The sequence below is a fragment of the Lygodium microphyllum genome, chromosome 12, assembly GCF_053477565.2.
Source record: "Lygodium microphyllum isolate KBCC chromosome 12, Lygodium_microphyllum_v1.1.10, whole genome shotgun sequence".
Lineage (NCBI taxonomy): Eukaryota > Viridiplantae > Streptophyta > Polypodiopsida > Schizaeales > Lygodiaceae > Lygodium > Lygodium microphyllum.
In genome coordinates this window covers 18,772,513-18,783,495 of record NC_141146.1, presented here as the reverse complement: position 1 = coordinate 18,783,495, position 10,983 = coordinate 18,772,513, and the positions used below count along the sequence as shown (strand labels likewise).

The following is a 10,983-nucleotide window of genomic DNA, read 5'->3' as shown; positions in this document are numbered from 1 at the left end:
TTTCGTTTCAAGTGAAATAAGCATAGCACCACAACTTTGCTGGATTCACAAATGATGCCTTCTCTAAGCCTGGGTCACACATAAAATAGCATCACCAAGTAGTTGATATCATTAATAAGCTAAGTGAAAATGGCATTGTTTGTGAAAGAAACATGCACCAAGGAAAAATAATTGAATACTTCTAAGACAGCACGTGATGGAGAAAGAGCATGCAAGTACCACTAGGCCATTCATTACATGGCAACTTTGCACGATAAGCTACATCATGCAATGATTTGCTAACTAGAAGCAGTATTTTATTTTACAAGTGAAGTGAAGTTGCCATGCTATCATCATGCAACAACCTAGCTTCACCCACAATTATCCTAAAGAGCACTCATTTGCCCAAGCTCAAATCCATAGAATCATGCATAGAACATAACAATATAAATGTACATAAAATAAATGCAATATTTGAAAAAACTACCATCAATCAATATCAATTTCCAAAAGTAGCCTCTTATGCATGTAAAACCAAGATAGGCATATTTCCAATTTAGTAAGAAGAGCTACTTTATTCCAAGAAGGGTCACTAGCTTTTGCAGCAAGTAGGATTAAACACTCTAAGGTGATTGGAGATACTGTCTCAAACATATTGCTAGCCATATCTACCAAATACACGTACAAAACATGGTCACGTGCACCTTTATTAAGAGAAAGATAAAGTAGTTCATGAATGACTTATTATAGATGCATGAGCGATATTCTATACTAATTTCAAAAACATTGCAATTTTGGTGGCCCATTTGCAAAAAAAGAGCATTTAAACATGCGTATTTGAGGGGGACTTGGGTGTGAAGGTGTATAGTCTACTATGTAAATTGCGACTTTGCAACCTGTTTCATAACTAACTCGTGTTTCGGACGTGCAAGAAGAACATCCCAAGAAAAACCATTCTATGATGCAATCAAATGATTAGGCCTTTGTTGCAAGTCATCAAATAGACAAGGAAAAGCCCCCATTTGTTGATAGCTCAAAACCCAAGTCTAATATACATTGAATTTTAGTAAAACCCATGGCTAGGATGACAAAAAAATGATTTTTTTGTCGTCAATGCAAGCATGAATGTTACATTATTAATGACTACAAGGGTTGTAGGCAAAGGAGAAGTAAAAGGAAAGTGGAAGATTCAACCATTGTTGAGGTATCAAATCTAGCTCTAAAAAGAAAATAAGATACATCAAGTTCAAGACGAATATGCATTCACCACACATTGTAATTAGGATCCTTCTGTTCTTAACACATGTATAATAATTTCAGATTTTATGTTTGGTATTTTGATTATTGTAGTAGCAAGTACATTTCTCCTTAGAAAGTTGTTTTGCTCTTTTTAAATGCATTCACTCAAAGGCCACATTTAGTGTGGAAACACCACCTCATACCCTACTCAAGGTCTTGGTGAGCTATAGATAGCACCTGTTAATGATAGTATTATTACTAGTGCTTTGTGCTTGACATAAACACATGTTCTCATTTTTTACAACCATAAAAGTTGATTTTATAGTTATGTTTATCATTGATAAATGTCCAGCTCATGATTGTAGGCGATGATCATGTTAATCGTTGCATCAAAGACTATGATTAAATTTACGAGATGGATGTTTTATGAGAGGCTTGCATATTCTTCATGTTTCCTAATTTTGCACATGATGCCAACAAATGGTATCATGCATGTTTTTGCCATCTTAAATTATGGTTCCTTATCACGTTATTTGATAAGACATGATATTTAATTTTTCACATTTGCAAGCTCTTAGAAAACATATAAGAAAGGATTATACATGCTTGGTAAAATATAGTGTTTTCTCTTTGTTTTCTCTCCTAAGAATGGTTTTGTTCGCATGACTATCAAGTCACAATTGGTGCCCAAAAATGTTTATGATCATATGCAAACACCTTTGATTGGTGAATGTTTGTACTTCATTACATTCATTGACAATTGCCACATTCTTATATAGGTCTACCCCTTGAAGTTGAAGCTAGAATGCTATGAGTAGTATTTATCTATGGTTGAAAACGAGATCAATTGTACTCTTTGTACATTATGTGCAAACCATGGGAAGAGTATATATCTAAAGAGTTCAATTTATTTACAACTTAAAATGATGTCAAGCATCAATGTAGAAAGGCATATATTCCACCAAAAAATGGAGGCTAAAGGAAGAACATGACACATAATTGAACCACCAAACTAAAATTTAGCCCTTCCTACCTGATTCCAACAATTCTAGTTTATCTACATATGTTAAAAGATCTAAAATATTAACTCCTAGCTCATCAAATTTCAATGGCCTACTAAGAGTTGCTAGCTTGAGGTAGACAATGAACGCAAAGAACCCATGTTATTTAATTAATATACCAATGAGACAACTTTGAAAAATTTCCCCCTCGCTACTCACCATGGCATTATTGTTAAGATAACCAAATGTTCTATCAATTGGATTGATGAGTACCCCTTCACAAAAAGAAATGGACGAGTAGCCCCTCATAGTTGGTTAATACAACATCATATCATGTCTAACTTCCTATGTTCTAACAAGGCAATGGGAGAAGAGCGGCATGTTAAATTGGGGTAAGATTGCTTTTCATAATGTTAGTTAATATTAATACAATACATCTAATTTAAATTCCTATGTCATAATAAGGCATTGACGAAAGCCACACTAAACTAAGATGAGATGTCTTACTTTGGAGGTTTAGGCATTGCCTTATCCTAACCATTTCCTTATAGCAATCTAGGCTTCTTCGATTACCTATGTGCCTATTCTTGACCACTTCCTTGTAACAAAAACTACTTAAAAACAACCACACTTCTCCACTTCCACTTCTACTAACCAATGGAAAGGATCACATTCTTGAAGCAAAGCAAAAAGTTCCAACATTGTAAGCCAAAAATTTTGGGATATTGTTATATTCTTTTGCAAAAAATTTGTCATAGTAGTTTTGTGTAGAAATGGTTTGTGTATGTGCTTTGATTGGGTGCAGTAAATGGGAAATGTTTTTCTTGCATCACTTTTACAATTCTAATATATGAACAAGTGCCCATATCTTGTTACTATTATTGCTAGGCTTCACACACACTTATTATATCTTTTGAAATTTCACATGTATCATTATTCATAGTTTTGCAAGTTCATGTAAGTATCATAATTCATAGTTTTGCTCTCTCTCTCTCTCTCTCTCTCTCTCTCTCTCTCTCTCTCTCATTTGATTCATCACCTATTTTACAAAGCTTGAGTTAAAGCACACCAACAAATACCTACACATTATTTGGGCTACATCATACCAAAATGACTAATACAACTTGAATTATACACGTAGTCGTGTTGGGATGTAATAAGTAAAAGATGTAAAAGGCCCAATTTCCAACGCCAATTGATTGATTGAGAAAGAGAGAGAGAGAGAGAGAGAGCCCACTTATCCAAAATTAAGTTGTCCACATGTAAGTTTACATGTGAATTGCAAGTTATTTTGAGCACAGTGACAATCCAAAACCCTAGTTTATTGAAGTTTACTGGCCAACCTATTCCAACTCCATGGTCCCAAGTTTAAGAGTTGTCTCATCTTGTGATCAACAAAGTAACCACTCCAAGATCATCTCATAGCTCTTACATATGCAACATTCATGAACATGAACATGATCAATTGCCAGCACATCAAGATCATGCACATCTCACATGTCCAATAATTCTCAAGCAATAATGATCATGTACCCTATCTATTCATGAACATAATCATCAATCAAATACATCTCATAGCTCTCACATGTGATGATCTGGTGTGATCTTGATAGAGCACATCATCTAACACCTCACATCTCCAACAATTCTTGAGCAATCATGATCATGCACATCATCTATAGCTCACATGTCCAACAATTCTCAAGTGATCATCAATCTCACACACATCGTCTCAACTCGTGCATGATCAATATAAACCATATGATTGGGGAGTATAGATGAGAGTATGAGTTGACTTTCAAGGCTTCACTTTTAAAGGAAGTCTATTGCCTCCAATTGCAGTCCCTCTGCCTGTAAGTATACAATGGATAAGATGAGAGGATGAGTTGGCTTTCAAGACTTTGAAAGAAAGTCTATTGCCTTCAATTACTGTCCCTAGACCTTGAAGTTTACAAGTGTCCAACAATTCAACCCCATGGATGAGAGGACTAGGCTAATTTGGTTTACAACATCTACCTTGTAATAACTAAATCCATTTTGGTTGTAACTCCTACCTTAAAAGGATTCTCCTACAACATCTACCTTGTAATAACTAAATCCATTTTGGTTGTAACTCCTACCTTAAAAAGATGCTTATAATCACTTGAACCAAAGAACTCGTCCCATACGTCACATCCAATGGTTAAAAACCCTTGGACAAGATTAAAGGTATGTTGGCTTGCAAGATCTACCTTGAAACAAAGTCTACTCTGGTTGTTCTCAAATGTGGTCCCAATATCACCTAAACTACAGCATCTACCAAGGAACAAAAAAATTACTTTGCAAGGGAGTTGGGCATTACAATTTAGTGCCTTTATTACTCCAACCTTCAATGTATCCAACAGTCTATGACAAGCTTGACAAAGAGAGCTTGGGAAACAAAAATACCCAAGATAGACACACTTCGAACCTCACCGAAATACCCAAGATAGACACACACTTCGAACCTCACCATAAATCTGAACTATTTTGCTCTCAGCTCCAATCAACCAAACTATTTTGCTTCAAGCTTCAATCAACTATGTCTAAAAACAATCTTTACAATCTCTTTGACAAACTCATTCGTTAGCCTATTAAGAAAAAAAAGCTACATGAGTTTTTTAGTTTGGCATGGGAATACTAACTTGATGTTTAGGACTCACCAATGGCCATAATTTGTCAAAACATGGGACCTTTTTTTATAAGAACAGAGTCAAAAACCCAACTTATTAAAAAGGCAACACATCTTTGGACAGGCAACATTATTGACAAATTTCACACCAAAATGTTGCCCCAAGTTGCTTCCTTTAAGCAGCACAGATCAATTCTAGACACACACCTTTTTCTTTTTTTAAAGGAGAGAGAACCAATAGCAAAGTTTTCCATGAGCTACAAATTTAGACAGCATCCCTCAAATATTGTACAATCTTCTGTCCTTTCCTATTGCAGTGCTTTACTCCAATCATGAGCTATCACTATCCTATCAGCTTGCACAGGCCCATATGCTTTATTACCTCATAGCATTTGCATCACATTAAATGATCCAGGTAAACTACAAGATAACTGGCAATATGCATGCTGTAACATCATCAGCTTTGAAAAGAGGAGGCATTTGAACCAATACAGCCTTTTGCTTGAACACAAACCTGGAGGATGCCTCAGTGTAGGTGGTGGTTGTTGAGACCAAGAAAAGAAGGTAATAAGTTTTGTACACAGCTTCATATCTTAGTCTCGAGGTCGAGCTATCCACAGTGAACTTAGAGCACGCAGACGCGAAAAATAGTCTCCCATTGCAAGCAGTCCTCTTGCTGCTTGTCGAGTTGTAAGGATTCGATGCATCTGCTGCAGTGTTTGCTGGCGAAGATTATCAGCCTGCCAAAAAGTAACATTAGTTTTTCCCTCACCTCAAAAAAGTATGCTATTTACAGGAAACATCACGATAAATTGGATAAGTCTGATTACCTGCCGAACAAAATTCTCTAGCGTGCCTAGCTTTCCCATTGCCATAGCCATTTGGCCCATGTAGTTTGCAACATTAGGGGTTCCCAAAGACCCTGTTGACAGCGTATCTGCAAGATTTTGCTGAAGCGCTTCCATGCCTTGAGACAATGCATCCTCTGCCTGCTGAGAGGATTGTTGCAAATTGCACACAGCCAGAAGCTGCTGTTCAGTGAGCGGCTCCAGTTGAGGAATCAAAATCTGACACAACCAATCAGCGGTTACAAGAGATTCTTTCCATGACATTTTCCACTAGGCATAGACTACTGTGTGTTTACAAATACATTAAACATTAAATAAAAAGGCATGCACAAAGAGGGATAGATAATAACCTTCAAGAGCTCAGATGGGCGAAAACCTCCCATCCACATGAAACATCTCTCTGCAGGAGTCTTCCACATACCAGACACGATATGAAATACATCTGCCTTGACAGCTACCCCCTTGAGGCGGAACAGCTCATCATAGTGAGTCATACCGTTATCAACGAGCAAGCGCAAGTCGGTGTCACTCACATGTGCCGTCAGTCCAGATCTTAGCTCCGAGAGTTGCCTGTTCTGCTCTTCTACCCACCTCGCATAATCCATATTGAATGCAGCAGCACCTGAAGCAAAAGCTAGCAAGATTTTAGATTGGATTCTACCTAGTACCTCCACGGGATCCTGGTAAACACAGTACTCCAGGCCAGAAAGAGAATGTGACATGAATTTCGAAAACAACTATGCCTTACATGTGACCTTTAGCATAACACATGCTCACCTGAATTCATGGATCTACCCGCATCTCCAGATGCATATCCACCAACATAAACTCCCTGTCACCATTTTACAAACTTGTCAAACTGTAAAATAATATGCAGAAGAAACACCCCTTTCAGTAGCCTTTGGCAATACATCAAGAGCTCAATCCATTCCCCGAAAGATGCCTGCAAAAAGTTCAGTAAAGATGCTAGCATCTCACCTGTTGCCTAGCCCGATCAAGCTCTTGTTCAATCTGATTTAGCTTCACTCGGCTTGATTCTAGTTGTTGGACATAGGCCTGCAAATAAGAACATTAGCCAAATTGAAGTAAGTCACATGGCAATTTAGTTGGATATACTGGGTGTGAAGGTCACACTTTTTTTCTCAGACGGCTTTTACGAGCAGCTTCCCGGTTCTGAGCAAGCCTTCTAAGCACCTACACAATCATGGGAAATACATCTATCTTAGCATTCTGCATCAAGCAGCCTTATTGATTCAAAGAAATCAGAAAATTGGCAAATTCAGCAACCAAAACCTCCATTGCGATAAACAACCCTTGATCACATAAAATCGTTGGGACTTCTACAGTGAACAAAAAAACTAAAATAAGTTTGCTTTTATTGAAATAGACCTTCCCATCTTATAATACTTGATGAAATGCCTATCACTCATAACAAGACTCGTATCAATTTCAACCTCCAATTCGTACTCTCTCTTCACATTCAACATACCCATACACAAATGGAAGTCAAAAATCCCTATCAAGTTCTATTCTTCTTTGAGCTCCAAAATATGGCTATCTTGATTACGATGACAAACATACAAAACTTGCCACTAGTACCTCATAAAGGAGTATGGCTCAACTCTCCCAAGGAAAAAGTTCTTAAGTTTCAGAGTGTCCAATACAAAACATTACTCTTGTTCTGCAGAAATTTTCAATTCCTACTTTTGCTGTTACCCCCAAGGAAAAATTCCAGGACAATCCTTGCATTTGATAGGCATCTTTCTCAAGCTACCTTTACTTCCTACTCAACACCGCCTACTCACGTCTGGTAATCAATTAATGGGTGCCATCTTGGCCTACGATGTAACTAAACCAAACAACCTCATTAAGAGACCAAATCTGCAAAACTTTGACTGAAATGGGTCCCTCAAAGAGTGTGCAGTCATATAACTCAGTATGGAATCAACCACTAGACTTCAACATTCTAAAACTGCAAGACTCCTCATCTTTTCACAGAGACTGTGATCCGATGCCAATTAATATGGAAAAAATCGTGACAACTGTGTTTTCAGTGTAAGATGGACCTGAAGCCTACCGCAAGCTTAGTGCTGTTACAAGTTTGAAATTCAAAATTCATATTCCAACCTCTCAAACACTAACAAGTTCTGATTGGCTTTTCACGAACAAAATAAACAGAAAACCACAAGCCATTCAATTTTGAATTTGAAAAGGCATATACCTTGGAGTCTGTAAGCTTTGAGCGATCATTATGATCAGAAGACCTCGAAGCAACAACTATGTCTCCACCGTTCCCATTTTCCAGCTAGAAAACACAAAAGGACCAGATCAGAAATCAAGCATAAGAGTTGGTTTCAAACCTTGCAAAAAATATCCAACCCTCAAGATTGTACCCTCTTACCCTATCCTCTTTGGCATCTCCATCCATACTAGCAGATGTTTCTGCGCGAGGACAATTCTCTGCCCAAGTCTGATAGTGATTTGCAGGTGGTTCAAAAGCCATAAAAGAGCTCTGGTTCAGGGTCTTGACCTCAGATTGGGAATCCGTGCTTGTGCCAGACAAAGAACTCACGTGGGAAGACTGCTGTGGGTAATTGAGCATTAGCCTAAAACAACATTAACGGAGGAAGACATGCAAATAGTATTAAGAGAAAGCCATACCTCACATGCATTGTCTGGCAGGGGGTTAGCAGATCTTGTGTTTAATGCATTTCTGCTATCAAAACCTACATTAAGAAAACTGTCAATAAGCTGAAACTATGATATAAACTTCAAAAACAAAAGGTTTTTTGTTCACAGCAACTATGAAACAGCATTTAAAATATACCCCTCACAGTACATATTATACTCACTTTCTCGGATCAGGGCATGATTAACACTAAGTTGGGCAGCATGCCCTAGCTGGTAAAGCTCAGAACAATCCTTGATACTCTTTGCTGTTGAATGATTACTGCAACCTCAAGCAAAGATTTAGCTCTAGCTCTAGCTCTCTCTCTCTCTCTCTCTCTCTCTCTCTCTCTCTCTCTCTCTCTCTCTCTCTCTCTCTCTCTCTCTCTCTCTCTCTCTCTCCAAAAAAAAAAAAAAAAAAAGAAATGTCCTCCACCCCACCCTCTTCCTCGCTCCTTCACCCCACCCCCTTCCTGCCAATAAGAACATCTACATCCATATCTTCCTCTCCCCCAACAAAAAAAAAGAACACACATACTCGTGTCCTTGTTATGTAAGAATTCATAAACTGCCAGGGGCAGCAAGAAACCGAACCAGACATAACTTTGCATGAAAGAAAAATGCGAGTACTAAATTCCTGCCAAATGGATCAAACCACTGCCACTTGAAAATTCTCAAACAGATGCTCTGTGGTAAATGAATACCCTTTAAACCACACAATACCATCGTAGAGTGGTGGGAGAGAACTTACACAAGCTGTGACAATGTTGCCGTAGAGTAATTCTGCATGCCACGGCCAAAGTGCGAGAAAGAAACATTGTTGTAAGTGTTGGGAGCTCCAGATTCACAGCTGCCACTAGCCATTGACCTCTCTCAACTTACACTCACTATGCACACGATCTGAAGTTCCATCAATGCATTGAAGGAGGCAGAAACCAGCTTCTTCTAGCCGAAGAGAGATGAACTCCAAGGGTGAGCGTTATACTGAATCAGATGGACGAACCCTGATGATTCTGCTTCAAAATTTGCGTCTGCACACACCGTTTCGGTGAAAAATGACTCAGACTATTGGAAGTCCACAGAAGACTTTAGGATACTCAATGGAAAGAACGGAAGTAATTGAGAGAGCCTATTCTTAGGTTAAAAAAGACAAAGGCTGGATCTACGAAAGACATAAACCCTAGAAATGAAAGGGCTGGCAGAAACCGACTCAAGGGCGTTGTCCGGTTGTGCATGGTCAATGCAGACTCTCTCTCTCTCTCTCTCTCTCTCTCTCTCTCTCTCTCTCTCTCTCTCTCTCTCTCTCTCTCTCTCTCTCTCTCTCTCTCTCTCTCTCTCTCTCTCTCTCTCTCTCTCTCTCTCTCTCTCTCTCTCTCTCTCTCTGTGTGTTAAATTGGAATTTCAACACACAACAGTAAAGGGAAACAGTCAAGCAGAGGGACCGATGACGTTGGACAGGAAGGCAAAAGAGAGAGAAAATAAGCTGGCAAATCCCAACTAGAACTCTAGAGACAGTTCACATCTGGGCCTGCCCATAAGAAGAAACAGAGCTGCTGGGAGAGAACCAGTGAAAGAAGGACAAAAGGAAGACAGACAACAAAGGAACGGGGGGAGCGGGGGGCGACCGAGGGGGGATTAAGACATTGCAAGACTGTAGTACTTTTTTTCTTACTGTGTTGTTACTGTGGTCGCAGGTATTGTTGTGCTACTCCTCGTAGTCGTCTCTCTGTCGTCTTTTTCTTGCCTTTGATCGACCTTTTCTTTTTCTCCCTTTAACGAGAGGTTGAGTGTGGTGGCTCCTGGTGGACCTCAAAAGGCAGCAATGGCAAATTGGGGCACTCCGAGAGTGGAGGTGTTTGATTAGGAATGATTTGATAACAACAAAGAAGTGGTCCCTCGCCTCTTCTTACAGCAGAAGAAGAAGAAGAAGAAGAAGAAAGAAAGAAAGAAAGAAAGGAGGAGGAACAGATAAAAGGAGAGAGGAAGGACCGCGGTCACAAAAGGGGGAAACCTAGGTTTTACAGGAATGCGATGTCACAGGAAAGTAAAAGAGTTCTCTCTGATGAGAGCAGGCGATGGAGATCCTTCATCCAGCCTTTCTTCTTCCTGGCGATGATTGTTATCTATCTAGGGCACGAGAGACGGGAGAAGCAGGTATCCTGAAGGGTAATGAATGCGCATGAGCCTAGGTAGACATATAAGACATACACACAGAGAGAGAGAGAGAGAGAGAGAGGAGAGCTCAGAATAAACGTTGCCAAAAGGGAAACATAATAGTTGGAGAACCTGGGAAAAAGCGTGAATTATAAAAATATGTAATATGTAATATACACACCCCTTACCTTCTTTTTTTCTGGGATTAAAAATACTCAAGCTCCCTGAAAATCTTATCTGAAAAATAACTGAAGCCTTAAGAAAAAATACACCAAAAAAGGAAATTCCCCAACCAGGAAATTGCCAAGCTAGTCTGGCAAAAAAGAAAAAGGCCCGAGAAACCCCCCCCAAAAAAGTTACGAAGGGAGATACCAAATTAGAAATCTTTCGAAAAAACAATAAAAGAAATAATTGGAAGCTTGTGGTGGTCAAACCTGTGAAAATT

The 10,983-nt window shown here is 38.9% G+C and overlaps 1 protein-coding gene across 3 annotated transcripts; it reads right to left on the bottom strand.

The window, feature by feature from the left end:
- Positions 1 to 5,077: 5,077 nt before the first annotated feature.
- LOC148027505 (transcription factor TGA2.2-like) lies at positions 5,078 to 10,592 on the bottom strand. Of its 3 annotated transcripts, none has more exons than XM_087689235.1 (12): positions 10,057 to 10,592; positions 9,136 to 9,415; positions 8,570 to 8,667; positions 8,379 to 8,443; positions 8,119 to 8,301; positions 7,939 to 8,022; positions 6,852 to 6,911; positions 6,696 to 6,773; positions 6,495 to 6,549; positions 6,068 to 6,339; positions 5,700 to 5,936; positions 5,078 to 5,609 (listed from the first exon to the last, which is right to left on the bottom strand). In XM_087689235.1, the coding sequence occupies exons 2-12, from the start codon at positions 9,246 to 9,248 to the stop codon at positions 5,463 to 5,465; spliced, it is 1,392 nt and encodes a 463-aa protein (XP_087545361.1). In that variant the 5' UTR covers positions 9,249 to 9,415; positions 10,057 to 10,592; the 3' UTR covers positions 5,078 to 5,462. The 3 variants fall into 3 exon arrangements, with proteins under 3 accessions (XP_087545361.1, XP_087545362.1, XP_087545363.1); XM_087689236.1 differs by lacking the exon at positions 10,057 to 10,592 and adding an exon at positions 9,595 to 9,963; XM_087689237.1 differs by lacking the exon at positions 10,057 to 10,592 and having other exon boundaries at positions 8,119 to 8,298; positions 9,136 to 9,574.
- Positions 10,593 to 10,983: the final 391 nt, after the last annotated feature.